This window comes from Heloderma suspectum, chromosome 4 (genome assembly GCF_057233095.1).
Source record: "Heloderma suspectum isolate Gila_16-S chromosome 4, 16-S_ref, whole genome shotgun sequence".
NCBI lineage: Eukaryota > Metazoa > Chordata > Lepidosauria > Squamata > Helodermatidae > Heloderma > Heloderma suspectum.
This window is the reverse complement of record NC_139461.1, coordinates 34,258,240-34,273,520: the sequence shown is the minus strand read 5'-3', so window position 1 is coordinate 34,273,520 and position 15,281 is coordinate 34,258,240. Positions and strand designations below refer to the sequence as shown.

The window sequence follows — 15,281 nt, the reverse complement described above, 5'->3', positions numbered from 1 at the left end:
GCTTTGGTATTGGTGAACATATCATGCCAAAGCTGGGCAGTACAGGAATGTACTAAAATAAATACATATACTAGGAAACAGTGGTTGTACAGGGAGGCTGCAATCCTACATGTACTTCTTCACACAGCACCTAGTTAAACTATGGAATTCACTTCCCCAAGAAGTAGTAACCTCCTTCTTGGTGACCTCCAATTTGGATGGCTTTAAAAGCGGGGTTGACTAATTCATCAGAGGCCGTGAGCCTATGTACACCAGTTACTGGGGAATTTGTACAGGAGGGTGCTGTTGCACTCATGCTTGTGGATTTCCTGTGGGCAGCTGGTTGGCCACTATGTGAACAGAATGCTGGACTAGATGGACCCTGGGTCTGATCCAGCAGGGCTCTTCTTATCTTCTATGCACATTTACTTGGAATTAAATCCAATAGAACTCGGACTGGAGATGTCAAAAAGTTGCATCTTTTCTGTGATCTTTGAGCTGGCTTAATAAAGATATTACACTATATGGCTTTTAGAATTGCACTCTTAGATCTTTCTTTCTTTCTTTCTTTCTTTCTTTCTTTCTTTCTTTCTTTCCTGTATCTGTTTGTCTGTCTCTGGACCTACGACCGGTTATCCTGGACGAATGGAAGTACAGAAAGGAATGATGGGATACGTAGTTTTACCTCTGAAGAATCTGGAAGGCGGTGTAAGAGCAGCTGCAGAGTATGGCATTCTGGGAATTGTAGTTTCCTTAAGGGGTCCTCGGATTAGTGGTTTGCAGTCAAGGACTACACTTCCCAAGTATCTCTGCCACGGTCGAGGCAGGGCGTTGCGGGGTGTTTTTTGTTGGGGTAAGTCTTGGGCGCCCAGGAGACTGCGACGGTGTCGCGAGTTCGAGGCTGGGTTCGGTCTGGGTCGCCTCGCAGAAGAGGAAGGGGAGGAATCCAGTGGCCTGTGGGACAGGTAACGCGTCTGTGGGTGGTGGATGATAACGGAGGGCTTCCTTCCTCGTGGGGCTTTGGTCTGAAAGCGGCGATCTTCCCCTTACTTTTCTCATCCCTCTTTTCCATTTCCAGTCGCTTGGGGTGTTTGGGAAAGTCTCTTTTTTAAAAAGAACTCCCTCTTCAGCCGTCGTGTGACGAATGGGAAGGCTCTCGGTAGGCAACGGATGACATGCCAGGCACCCCATAGAAAATGATGGTGTGTGGATGTGGGTTAAGTTGATTCCAGGCTAATATACCTCGCATCAACCGCTCTTCTCCATCCTGGCGCCCTCCAGATGGGCTGGACCACGCGCCCCATCATCCCCACCCCCTGCTGGGGATGATGGCAGCTGTAGCCCAACCCATCTGGTGAGCTTCAGGATGGAGGAGGCTGGCACAAACAGGACAAAACCCCTGGTGTTCCTAAAACTGGGGGCCGGCGTGAGTGGTTTCAAGGGTACAGTTTGATGCACATTTTTTGGGGAAATAACTCCCACTGAATTCAGTGAGACTGTCTTTGCACTAGGTGCCCAGTACAAAGATTCCCGCTATTTGCTCTAATTCTTTGTGGGTTCAGAGAACTCAAGCAACTAATCTTTGTACCTGTTGCAAGAAACCAATCCTTTATTTATCATGAGTCTTCTGGTACACACAGAGGGAGAGGAGTTGGAGGCTGAAAGGGGGTATGAATCCAGTTCCCAACACAGAGGCCTGGTTTGGATGCCATGGTAAGTCATCATCCTAGCTACTTAAGCTGAGATATGTGCTAGCAGTGTGCACTCACATGCATCCCCTTTGCAGCTGCTTTGCACAAGTGAGTGAAGAACTCAGGAAGCCAGAATTAATGATAGCTTTCTGTGAAGTATGAACCGAGAATTATGGTTAAGGGCCTCCAAACAAGCCAGCGCTTATAAACCAACTTTAGATGGTGGTTTAAAGCTGGCTTCTGATCCCAGCTTGTTTGGAAGCCCTTAACCGTAGTTCCTGGTTCAGACATAATGAGAAGCGGAGGGAGAAATTCTACGTGGATCAATGGCCGCCTCTGATCCCAGGGCCAACTGCCTGTCCAGTGCAGGACAAGAGGAGGGCTGAGGAGCGGATCTCCTCCCCGCTCCTCGCTGTCCTGCTTTCGCAGCTAGACAGCTGATTTCAGCTGTCTAGCCATGGGACCTCGGAGCGCGGGAAGGGGCAGCCGGACGACACACAGGAAGTGTCATACCGGCACTTCTGCCTGCCCCAGCCCACCCCCGGGAACGCCCCGTTTCCCCTGCTCCACGCTGCTCTTCCGAGTGCGGGGCCGATCCACGCTGCCTACGAGGTCTCTTCCCAGAAACTGACCAATCCTGTGGCCGTTTAGCCGCTGAGTAGCGGCCATAGGATTGTGCTCTAGGTCTGGCTTCCTGGCTAGTTTTGTTGCTCCTGTGAAAGGAGGAGCATCGTGGTTGCAAAGGGGCCTCATGTAGTGCATCTTGCTTGTGCATATCCTGGCTTAATTAGCCAGGATTTAATTAAACACAGGCAAGATGAGTTTATATAGTAAGTATGAACCAGAAGTTGAAAAAGGTAGAAGTAGATAGCAGGACTTTAGCCGGGAGAGAGCGGAGGACAGGAAGGCCTGGTGTGCTATGGTCCATGGGGTCACGAAGAGTCGGACACGACTTAACGACTGAACAACAACAACAACCTTCTCCAAAGCCCAGTGTGAAGCGAGGTAAGACATCCCTCCCCTTTTCTGAGTCCTCTGCATGTTCCACAGGACTTGAGGCAGGGAAGCTATTTGAGAGTGAGCAGAAGTGGCTCAGGTCACTCAGTGCTTCTCCCTTCTCCAAAGCCCCATACAATGTGAGTCTGACCATATCCCTCTCTCTGTCTATGTAGGAAGGATAGGTGAACACAAATAATGACTGGCTACAAATAATGTCTGACTACTGAACTAAGCCAATGTTTGTAGACTCCAGAATAGCACTTAAATTCTGAATTAAAATGCATAGGATCAGTGGGGGAGATGTACAATATCACCCTTTCGGGTTTTTTTTTTTTTACTTCAAATGTAAGATTTCCCCAGTACTTTGAGAATTCCATCTCTGTCATAAATTTTGTAGAAAGTATAACTGTGTCTGTTACAGGCCGAGACTACTTCTTTTGCCTGTCATGAACCTATAAGTCTATGTTGGAGATTGCACAAAAAATCATTATTGTATAGAAAGGAAAAAGTGTTGTGGTTTTTAATCTTCAAATTTACTTTTTCAGAAATGCTGAGTTCAATTGGTATGTTTAAAACTATGAATTTTCTCTTCCGTACAGCAGTGGTGGTGAGAACGTTGGTCTTTACTTAAACTCTGATTCGGAATATCTTTGGAAACAAGATTGTGTGTGTTATTTTTTTTTAAATGTAAGTTTAGGCACTTGATTCTGGGGGGAAAATTAAAAAATGATTTTTGGCTCCTGTCTTGTTTTACCTACCTGCCCCCTCACAATTTACCTCCATCTTTATATATCCCAGTATAGTTTAACAAACATGGAATTTCTTGATCTTATTTGAAATGCATTGTTCCTGAATCAAGATAAAGAGACTTTCAGCCCACTGTTTGCTTATCCAATATTTTATTTATTTATTTATTTATTTCATTTCTATACAGCCCAATAGCCGAAGCTCTCTGGGCAGTTCACAAAAATTAAAACCAAAGAACACACAATACAACAATATAATATATATAAAACATTGAAACCACAGTATAACAATACAACCAGAATAAAACCTAGCAGCAGTGCAGGGATTTAAAATACAGATTTAAAACAGCAAAGCTAAAAGTCTAGAAAGCTAAAATGCTAAAATGCCTGGGAAAATAAAAAGGTCTTCACCTGGAGCTGGAAAGAATACAATGTAGGTACCTGGCGAACCTCACTAGGGAGCTCATTCCACAGCTGGGGTGCCACAGCAGAAAAGGCCCTCCTCCTAGTAGCCACCCGCCTCCCTTCCTTTGGCAGGGGCTCATGGAGAAGGGCTGCTGAAGATGATCTTAAGGTCTGGGCAGGCACATATGGGAGGAGGCGATCCTTCAGATAACCTGGCCCCAAACCGTTAAGGGCTTTGAATGTTAATACGAGCACTTTGAATTAGGCCTGGAAATGGACTGGCAGCCAGTGCAGCTGGAAAAGTACTGGCGTAATATGAGCTTGTTGGCTAGTCCCTGTTAACAATCTTGCTGCCCTATTTTGAACCAGCTGAAGTTTCCGGACCATTTTCAAAGGCAGCTCCATGTATAATGCATTGCAGTAATCCAGATGAGAAGTTATTAGAGCATGGATAACTGTAGCTAGGCCATCACTGTCCAGATAAGGGCGTAGTTGGTATACCAGCCTAAGCTGATAGAAAGTGCTCCGTGCCACTGAGTTTACCTGTGCCTCAAGTGACAGTTCTGGATCCAAGAGCACCCTCTAACTACGAACGTGATCTTTTAGGGGGAGTGCAACCCCCTCCAAAACAGGTTGAATATCACCTAGCCGGGCAGGCAAACCACCCACTAACAGTACCTCCATCTTGTCTGGATTGAGTTTCAGTTTAATGGCCCTCATCCAGTCCATTGCAGTGCCCAGGCACGGTATTTGCCTTTGCCTAAAGCTCAGTTCCTACTTGGGATATCCACTCCAAAAATCTTTTCTTTTTAATTAATCACCACCACTGGGAAACCCTTTTTCCATCTGCCTGATTTCTCCAACTTAAATTTCCTCTCACAGCTGCTGTTAGCTACAGCGAGTTGTGGGGTACAGTTACCTGTATTGTACCTACCTTTGTGTTGTACACTAGTCTTTTGTGGCTGATGGGTGCTTTGGGGCAATTTTACATTGGGAGAGATGGCAGAGTAAGAAGGGGGTTCACCACTGCCAGCTATGAAAAGTTTTGTCCAACTCCACCCACCCCTGCAGTCACATTTAGTTGGGCAGAGAAAGATAGGAAGTGTGCCAATGAATAAATATCTGAACAGGTCCTCGGGCAAAAGCTCAGAAGCTGCGGACTGAGCTTCTCCGATCCTGTATATACACCTGCAGTGGGAGTCACTATATTGAATGAAATGGGATTTAGTTGAGAGTGTACGTGCCAAGGATTAGCAAACCAGGTCAAAACATAGGGAATAGAAATGCAGGCCTACAGAAGTGTTGTGAGCTGATAAAAGCTAGTAGCAGTAAAACATGGCAGTTGCATATGATGTCACTGTTCTGGTCTTGAAAAGGCACTTGTTTAGGGCTCACAAATCAACAACAGAAGTTGTTGTCTTGCCAATGAGGTCTTTGTGTTAGATGGAAGAATAGTTTTGTTTTGGACTAGAAATAATGAACCAATGAACAAAGCATTAGAAAATCAGACCTGGGCAACTTGTGACTCACCAAATGGAACACTGTGCATCCAGCCACGGATCATGGCCTGCTGCGGCTTGACAGGCCCCCTGTTTTTTTGCAGTTCGCAGGAAGCAAAACCAGGAGGTTTATCGAGCCTCTGGCAAACAGCAATATTCTTCGCTGTTGGGCTGCATTCACTTTTCTGGGTGACAAATTATTACCTGGCTTAGACAGAAAGGCGAATATTCTATTATAGTAAGGTCCCTTCATGTTTTTCTTTCTTTCTTTTTAAAGAGATCAGTTGTACGCAGACTTGGGGGGGAAAATGAACAAAGATGCGCAAATGAGAGCAACTATTAATCAAAAGTTAATCGAAACAGGAGAACGGGAACGGTAGGTGGGGTTTATTTCCTATTTTGCCTGTAGGAGTGTATTGCATCACTTATATCAGAACTGGGCAACGTTTGGCCCCCTCAATGTTTTGGCCTACAACTCCCAGCATCCCTCACCATTGGCTAGGGCTGATGGGAGTTGTAGGCCAAACATCTGAAGAGCCATCCCTGACTTACATATTCAGTATCTGAGAAGAAGAGGTGTGCCAGATCAGAAAAAGAGTCTTGCGGGGTGGGGAAGTGTCAGGCAGGAGCTCTTATGTGGAAATCATTGCATTTTAATGGTTATAGAAGGTGTTCTGCTGGTTCACACGATGAAAACAACCCACGGTGGGCTGCTGTGCATGCTGGGTGGTATTTGTATATTCAGTGCCCAGCCGTGACTTGTGTCATGTGAACCCGGGGACTGGATTATGCAAGGGTTAATAATAACTCTTCGCATAACCCAACAGCGGATGGCGTTATGTCAGGGTTGTTTAACCTGCGCGTAACCCACGGTCCTCAGGTTCACACAATAGAACAACTGCAGCCTGTCGTTGAATATGCAGAATGGCCATGCACATGCACCGCAGCCCACCTTGGCTTAAATAAGCCAGGGTGGGCTGTTCAATTCTGCAAACCAGATTACTGGCTTGGACCCTAACTTTCCACCTCTGAACAGAACAGAGTTCACATAACAGGATTTCCCCATCTCCCCCTTCCCCTGCACCACCTGAAAATCTGCTCCTGGAGGTCGAGGGGACAGTTGGGAATGGTGTGGGATATAATGAGGGAGGGGGCCTTAGATGGACAGGGAAACTGGTGGAAATTGCCTCCTCCCATATGGGAACGGAGGAGCAACTGATAACTCAATCCTATATGTGTGTGTTGCAAACTAAGCCCCATTGAGCTCAGTGGGACGTAGTCCCAGGAAACAGTATAGGATTGCAGCCTTAGGTTTCAAGCCAGTGGTTTTTAGAATGTAACTGACGGATCAGGAAGTGGAAAGCCTTTATTGTCATGATTGTAAGTTAGTATTTTAAATGTATATCCCACCCAGTTTTGAGGAGACTCAAGGCTGATTGCAATAGGAAGACCTGTCAAGCTGTGTCAAGGATCAGGGTATCTGTTACCTAAACAACAAATACCTTGTAACTTAAAGAGTTAGTCCTCCTCAGGGCAACCTTCAGAAAGTACTGTAGTGCAGCCTTCCCTAACCTGGGAACACAGACTAGGAGAAAATCAAGTCCTGTTTGGCTTTTTCTAGTTGCCTAAATTAACTGAATGATTTCATACACATACAGACATGCACACACACACAAAGCAGGCCTCTAACTCCATGTCTTTTTACAGTCTTAAGGAATTATTGAGAGCCAAATTAATTGAATGCGGTTGGAAAGACCAGTTGAAGGCACACTGCAAAGGTAATGGTCAGTTGTCCTTAATGATTGCAAATGTATTGATGGAGCAAAGTCGTCAGTCCAATATTCATGAAAATAAGTGTCTGGATATCTGTATTTTAAACATCGACAGATCAAAAATTAGCTATCTGTTTTGCACTCTCATTCTAGTAGTTGTAAGTATACCATTCCAAATCCAGTTCTTTGTAGAACCAGATTCTCTATTTCCCGAGTTGTTTCACATATTTGTTTTCAGTCTTCTGATGGATAATAATAAGCTACTGAAAAATTCCATATAGAAAATGTTCAATTCAGGGGTGGGCAACTGCAGGAGGTCTGAGGGTCATTCCCCTTCCCCTCGGTGGGCTGGAGACTGTAGGCAGTCCCAAAAACACTCCCCCCAAATTGGCGGTTTGCCATCCAAAATTTGGCAGCAAATTGCTTTGTAGCTCTCCGCAACGCGAAAAGGGCTAAGTTCAGCTTGTTCTCAACTGAAGTTTGATCCTTTTAGTACTCTGTAATGCTAAAAGAACCCATTTTTTGCTGCTGCATTCTTTCAGGGGGGTGCAAGGGGCAGCATACAGCCTGCAGGCCACTTGCTGCCAACCCCTGCTTTAATTTGTTCCCTGTTTGATCAAACCTGTGAAGGGTCCAGTGTTACACATCCAACAAATTAAATTTTATAATATTTTGTAATGACTTCAGCAGTGGGGATGTTTGCACGTAATGTCAACCCATCGGTTTAAAAAACAGTCGGTTGTCGCACCTGCCTCTTCTGCTTTATTCCACAACTGAGGATTGGCTCAGCAACCCGTGATTGGCTCCTGCTGAGCATGATGTCTGAACCAGACTGCTAGGTTGTTTAGGGGATAAACAACCCAGTGGTTAACTCAATAACAAACCATCGATTAGTCGCTGGGTTGTTTAGCCCTTAAACAACCCAGTAGTCTGGGTTCGGATGTCACACTCACAAGGAGCCGATTGTGGGTTGGTAAGTAGATCATGGGTTGCAAGTAAAAGCGGAAGGGGCGGACACGCTCCAGGCAGTGCACCTGCTCTTGCATGACAACCCATCAGTTTTTAAACTGATGGGTTGTTGTTAAGTGTGAATCAGGTCATTGTCTTGATTGAGGTCCCTCCTTTAATATTTAGCAATATTAACCCCCGCACACACACACACACACACACACATCTCAAGGTAATTGCAGCACTGTTACCATATCCAATGGTGATATATGGTGGGTAAGGCTGCAATGTTATATGCACCTACCTGGGAGCAAGCCCCATTGATCTTAATGGAACTTATGTCTTAGACATATATAGGGCTGTGCTGTAATTCTCCTGTTTCGGCATAGGCCCAGTGCGCACATGACACCCTTGATCTCTTAAACTTGGTGAAGAGGTCAGGAATGTACTGGGGACTCAGATGTTCCTCTTTCTTCTCCTGTTTCCCTTCTTTCACATCAACCACAATGTATCCTTAATATGTGCACTACAGTTAATACAAACCATCGTAAATGATGAAAAAGGAAGAGCAATGTGAGCAAGAGAGGGGAGCATGGGCCCACAAAGGTGCTCCTGATCTGAATTTCAAAGGTCTTTGACCACAGGGCAAGGAGCACACTACTGTTCAAAAAGTGTTCACAGTTCTCCTCTAAACATGCATAGGATTGCACCCTAAGGCTGCAGTCCTAAGTGCACTTAGTAGGGAGTAACTGTTATTGAATCCAATGTTTAAATGAGCTTTGGATTCTGCTGTCACAGTACACGATCTAGGTCCATCAAGTTCTGTTATCGCGAATGAGCCCATCTTCTTTTAAACAAGGTTTAAAAATTGTGTATGGTTCTCTTGATCTTATTTAGATGTCATCAAAGAGAAAGGGCTAGAGCACGTCACAGTTGATGATTTGGTGGCAGATATCACTCCAAAAGGGAGAGGTAAGACAAGCAACGCTGCTTTGACATTGTGCATAAAGCACTGGTTTGTATTTTACTTATATTTCTTTAGGGTACAATCCTATGCATATTTATAAAGAAAAAAAATGTCCTGGCTGGGGAATGCTGGGAGTTATATGACTTTTTTCTGTCTAAAGATGCATAGGATTGCAACCTTAATATATTTTTATCTCTCCTTTCTTCCATCATAAAACTCAAGGTGGCTTGTAGGGCAAACCTTGGTAGCTTTCCATCCAAATACTGACCAGACCCAGACCTGCCCCCCCCAAGACCTTAACTGTGGCCCCCAAGGGTGTCCTCCTGTCCCTGTTGCCTTTGAATTCCCTCCGCCAGTGATCCTGATATAGATCACTTCTTCCTCACTGGTAGCAGCAGCGAGGAAATAATGATTTGTATCAGGATCGCGGAGGGAAGGGGTGGAGGAAAGACACTCCGTCCCGCCTCTCAGCAATCCTCATACAGTTTACTCTTTCCCCACTGCTGCTAGCATCAGTGAGGAAAGATTGAGCTGTGTGAGCATCACTGGGGTGCAGGTTTGTATTTGTTTGTATGTGAGTACTTTTGTATGCATGCAGCCCCTGAAGCAGCATCTGATGTGGCCTTTGAGGCCGAAAATCTTGTACACCCCTGATCCAAGAGATTATGTATAGTTCCTGTGTAGTTTGGTGGATCACAAGTTGGGGATGTGTTCCCATTACACTGGGGCAGATAGGATACATCTGGGGGAATTTCAAACTGAGCTCTCTAGTTCAGGTGTAGACAGAAAGTAAGATATCCAGATGTTTTGGGCTTCAACTCCCAGCATTCCTGACCATAGCCATGTTGGCTGGGGCTTCTGGGAGATGAAGTCCAAAACATCTGGATATCTTCCTTCTCACCCTTGCCTGTGTGTGTGTGTAAAACATGGAGTAGTGTTTGTATTGGAATACTTGTAAATTGGACTCAGAACACGCAGTGTGGCTTGGGTTTAATTTCTCACATCTTTCTCCCACTCCATTCCCCACTACCTAACTTATCTTTCAGCCTTGGTACCTGACAGTGTAAAGAAAGAGCTTCTCCAAAGAATAAGAACGTTCCTTGCCCAACATGCCAGCCTTTGATTTCTTCCCTTTGAGTCTTACCATGTTGTGTTAAGTGAATCATGCCAGAAACTGGAAGACATTTTTCCATGCTTTAGGGTTAATGTTCACTATTTTTTTAAATGTTTAGTTACTGAAAGTGTACTTTGTTACATTGACTTCTTAAACTTGGTATTTTAATAATAAAAAAACATAAAATGCAATGAAATTAACAACCAGTGGGTGTATGATGGAAAGAGATTACATTTCTTGCCATTAAAAGGACATTGTGTGGCTCAACATAATTGGCATGTGTCGACATCTCTTTCGTGTCTACTGATGACCCTTTAAGTGTCTCGCTCAAAATGCACCGACAGAAATGGTAACAAGAGAACACATGCTAGATTAAGTATTTGCTCTTAACTGCAAAATAGTGCGATAGTAGAGAGGAATGCGATAGCAGAGAGGAATGATGCGCATGGGATATTGAAAGGGACAGAATGGTGGAGTATAGAAAAATAGTATTACATTTCAGAATTCCTGCAAGATTCTGTTTACTTTTAGCTTTTCACAGACACTTCCTTCACCAGTTAGTACTTCGCATGAAGATGACCTTAAAGAGGCATACCATATTTGAAGCCAAACAGTTGGCTGCTGAGGGACGTGGGGTTGCCATGGAAATATAAGTCAGATTCTGTGTTGTACAATGCAATTTTAGCCATAAACTGAGCTCCTGTTCCAGCCTCCAAGACTCTTGTCAGACTGGAAAGCGATCTCAGAAACCAAATCTTCCTTCCTCTGCTGTTCATCATCTGTGCTGTTAGGGCCTAAAAAAGGAATAAGAAAGAAATCTATTCACCAAAAGGCCTGTGGATTTATTATGGCTTTCCCCTTCTCCCCATATCAAGATCCATTTGAGAACCCTGAAATTCTAATCAAAATAATTCTGCAATCCTACTTATTCCATGTATTCCCTCATATTCTGCTTCAGTTGCAAAATAGCTACATTTTGAAAATTCCCTTGAACTCAATGAGATTTAATGCTGAGTCAATATGCTTAGGACTGTCCTGCATGTACATTTAAGTAACTTGGATCCAGAACATAAAACACAGAGGCAATTAGTGAGCAGGGCTGAGGGTGTCATTGCAACTAAATTGTGAACATGAGGACTTTCATTTGCAGATGTGCAGTGCGAGTTTATTCAGAAGTAAGTCCATCTGAGTTCAACTGGGCTTAATGACGCTTTAGCTCAGTGCTAATATAGTTAAATATATTTGTGGATGCCAGGCTTCTGCAGGTATTGATTAGCTTAATTCTGTAATTTCTATTCCAAATTTGTTCATGGCAATGTGAAAAGCCTTCAATTAGCACCTTTTAAAATGAGATGGAATTACAGATCAGAAAATAAAATCACAGTGAATGTTGGCTTGCTACCATAGTTCTCATGAATATCTAGAAAATACAATGCAAGAAAGCAAGTTTTGGTACTGAAAAAAAGTAATGTAGCATCTTTAATGTAATGTGGTATAAGCTTGTCTTGGACTAAAGTCCACTTCATCAGTTGCATTAAATCAGTCTTGGCTGGCTGGGGGACACTGGGAGTTGTAGTCCAATGCTTCTGGAGGGCACCAGGTTGGGGAAAGCTGAATTACATATTGACCTGAATTAAGGATAGGTGCAGGTGTGTTTCTGTCACTATGTACATATACATGAAATTGAAGTAGTAGCAGTAATTAAGAACATAATGGTTCACTTACAACAACAGTCATTGGAACACGTACATCCTACTTGGCTGAGAGAATGTTTAAATGGCACATAATTACCCACTGGTAGAGGGACAGTGAATTTCTGTTGTGGAAAAGGTCTCCATTCAATAGACTTCAAATATGCTAACAAATCCTAGTTAAGTTTTACATTATCTCTTGAAATCATTTTTTTGAAGGATAACTTAGGTCAGTGGTAGGGTATCCTGAGATAAGTTTTTTTGCTTCAACAGAACAACAAGGCTACCACTGTGGAATTTGGCACAGAAGTATCAATATCAAATCACTTGAGTATAGGTATCACCTGTGTTGCGGTGGCAATCCTAAGCATACAGACTTATTGGGGAACAACTTCCAAAGAACTGAACAGGACTTCTTTCTGGATAAACGTGCTTAGGATCGCACTGTTATATATTGTTCCCCACCCCTTGGGCCTTCCGTCTAAATATCTGTAAGTTCTACTAGTGTTTGCAAACAATGCACGGTAATACAAATCTGTATAGTAGTTCCTTAGAGATGTGAGCAGGTATTGTTTGTAAACTTTTCAGAAGCCATGCCTGCCCCCTGGCCCGGCCCTGCCATGGCAGGGTAGGTAACTTGTGGCCCTCTAGATGTTTTGGCCATCACCCCTCAGCACTGGCTATCCTGCCTATGGCTGTGGGAGTTGTAGGCCAAAACAGCTGGAGGGCCACATGTTGCTCATACCTGCCCTGTGGTTATCTCTGGAACCTTAAAATGTGTGCTTTGGAGCAAGGCTTAATTTTTATTTTTTTAATGAATTCATAGAATCATAGAATAGTAGGGTTGGAAGGGGCCTACAAGGCCATCGAGTCCAACCCCCTGCTCAATGCAGGAATCTAAGTCAGAGCATCCCCGACAAATGGCTGTCCAGCCTCGTCTTGAAGGCCTCCAGTGTGGGAGAGCCCACCACCTCCCCAGGTAATTGGTTCCATTGTCGTATTGCTCTGACACTCAGGAAGTTTTTCCTGATGTTCAGCCGGAATCTGGCTTCCTGTAACTTGAGCCCATTATTCCGTGTCCTGCACTCTGGGATGATCAAGAAGAGATCCTGGCCTTCTTCTCTGTGACAACCTTTCAAGTACTTGAAGAGTGCTATCATATCTCCCCTCAGTCTTCTCAAGGCTAAACATGCCCAGTTCTTTCAGTCTCTCTTCACAGGGCTTTGTTTCCAGTCCCCTGATCATCTTTGTTGCCCTCCTCTGAACCCTCTCCAGTTTGTCTGCAATCTGCATCCTTCTTCAAGTGTGGTGCCCAGAACTGGACACAGTACTCCAGATGAGGCCTAACCAGTGCTGAGTAGAGGGGAACTAGTACTTCCCGGGATTTGGAAGCGATGCTTCTATGAATGCAGCCCAAAATAGCATTTGCCTTTTTTGCAGCCACATCACATTGTTGGCTCATATTCAGCTTGTGATCGACAACAATTCCAAGATCCTTCTCACTCATAGTGTGGTTGAGCCACGTATCCCCCATCTTGTAACTGTGCATTTGGTTTCTTTTCCCTAGATGCAGAACTTGGCATTTGTCCCTATTAAATGCCATTCTGTTGTTTTCTGCCTAGCGCTCCAGTCTATCCAGATCACTTTGAATTTTGTTTCTGTCTTCCAAAGTATTAGCTATCCCTCCCAATTTTGTGTCATCTGCAAATTTGATCAGCATTCCCTGCACCTCCTCCTCCAAGTCATTAATAAAAATGTTGAAGAGCACTGGGCCCTGCGGTACCCCACTCGTTACCTCTCCCCAGCTTGAGAAGGTCCCATTGATAAGCACTCTTTGAGTCCAATTCTGTAGCCAACTGTGGATCCACCGGATCGTTGTTTCATCTAGCCCACTTCGAGCTAGTTTGCTCATCAGGATATCATGGGGCACTTTGTCGAAAGCTTTGCTGAAGTTGAGGTATATGATGTCTACAGCATTCCCACGGTCTACAAGGGAGGTTACTTGATCAAAAAATGAGATCAGATTTGTCTGGCAGGACTTGTTTTTGGCAAATCCATGTTGGCTTCGAGTAATCACGGCATTGTTGTCAAGGTGCTCCCAGATGGATTGCTTTATGATCTGCTCCAGAATTTTCCCAGGGATTGATGTCAGACTGACTGGTCTGTAGTTCCCAGGTTCCTCCTTTTTACCCTTTTTGAAGATAGGGACAACGTTAGCCCTCCTCCAGTCATCTGGCACTTCCCCCGTCCTCCATGATTTCTCAAAGAGAATAGATAGCGGTTCTGAGAGTTCTTCTGCCAGTTCCTTTATGACTCTAGGATGCAGTTCATCTGGCCCTGGAGATTTGAACTCATTCAAAGTAATGAGGTGTTCCTTGACCATATGCCTATCGATCTCAAGCTGCAATCCTGCCCCTTCAGCCTGTACTTCGCCTTTGCCAGGGGGCTCATAGACCCTCTTTTGGGAGAAGACTGAGCCAGAGTAGGAATTGAGCACCTCTGCCTTTTCTTTGTCATCTGTTATCATTTTTCCATCCTTATTTAATAGCTGAACCACCATTTCTTTCCTCTGCCTTTTACTATGCACGTAGCTGAAGAAAGCCTTTTGGTTGTTTTTAACATCCCTTGCTAACCTCAGCTCATTCTCAGCTTTAGCCTTCCTGACGCCATCCCTGCAATTCTGTGCTATCTGCCTGTACTCTTCCTTTGTTACTTGGCCTTCTTTCCACTTCCTATATGTGTCCTTTTTTGTTTTCAGGTCATCCCTAAGCTTTTTGTGAAGCCACATTGGCTTCGTCTGTTGTCTTCCACCTTTTCTTTTTGTTGGAATTGTTTGTGATTGTGCCTTGAGAATTTCCTTTTTTAAAAGCTCCCACCCATCTTGGACTCCTTTTCTCGCTAGCATCGCTTGCCATGGGACCTTACTGATCATTGTTCTGAGTTTATGAAAATCAGCTTTCCTAAAATCCAGGGTACGCATTTGACTACACTCGGCTTTTGCTTCCCTTAGAACCAAGAACTCAAGTACAACATGGTCGCTTTCCCCCAGAATTCCTGTAACTGCTACTTTATCCACTAAGTCATCTCTGTTGGTTAGGATCAAGTCAAGGATAGCTGATCCTCTAGTTCCTTCCTCTACTTTCTGTAGGAGGAAGTTATCCGCCACACAAGTCAGGAATTTCCTGGAGGGGCCATGTTTTGCAGAATTTGTCTCCCAACAAATATCGGGGAAATTGAAGTCCCCCATTACTACTACATCATGCTTCCTTAAAACATTGGCTATTTGCTTTTCAAAAGTTTCATCCTTGTCTTCTCCTTGATTGGGTGGCCGGTAGTAGACTCCGACCACCAGGTTCCTTTTATTCTTTGCTCCATTTATTTCAACCCAGATGCTCTCGATGGGGCTACCAAGCTCATCCTCCTGTATTTCTGTGCAGAGATATGTATTTTTCACATACAGTGCAACCCCA

General features: G+C 44.3%; 1 protein-coding gene across 3 annotated transcripts; it reads left to right on the top strand.

Annotated features, from left to right (window-relative positions):
- Positions 1-809: 809 nt before the first annotated feature.
- On the top strand, positions 810-11,680 carry ENY2 (ENY2 transcription and export complex 2 subunit). 3 transcript variants are annotated; one of them, XM_084848928.1, is made up of 6 exons: positions 810-944; positions 3,269-3,356; positions 5,597-5,695; positions 7,027-7,097; positions 8,937-9,011; positions 10,053-11,680. In XM_084848928.1, the coding sequence occupies exons 3-6, from the start codon at positions 5,628-5,630 to the stop codon at positions 10,127-10,129; spliced, it is 291 nt and encodes a 96-aa protein (XP_084705054.1). In that variant the 5' UTR covers positions 810-944; positions 3,269-3,356; positions 5,597-5,627; the 3' UTR covers positions 10,130-11,680. The 3 variants fall into 3 exon arrangements, with proteins under 3 accessions (XP_084705054.1, XP_084705055.1, XP_084705052.1); XM_084848929.1 differs by having other exon boundaries at positions 3,272-3,356; positions 10,053-11,519; XM_084848926.1 differs by lacking the exon at positions 3,269-3,356 and having other exon boundaries at positions 10,053-10,390.
- The last annotated feature ends 3,601 nt before the right edge of the window (positions 11,681-15,281 follow it).

Bases quoted from the DNA above. Each gene is read 5' to 3' on its own strand.
- ENY2 (XM_084848928.1), top strand. From the start codon at position 5,628: ATGAACAAAGATGCGCAAATGAGAGCAACTATTAATCAAAAGTTAATC. The intron at 5,696-7,026 runs GTAGGTGGGGTT...GTCTTTTTACAG, and splicing joins GAAACAGGAGAACGGGAACG to TCTTAAGGAATTATTGAGAG. The intron at 7,098-8,936 runs GTAATGGTCAGT...GATCTTATTTAG, and splicing joins GTTGAAGGCACACTGCAAAG to ATGTCATCAAAGAGAAAGGG.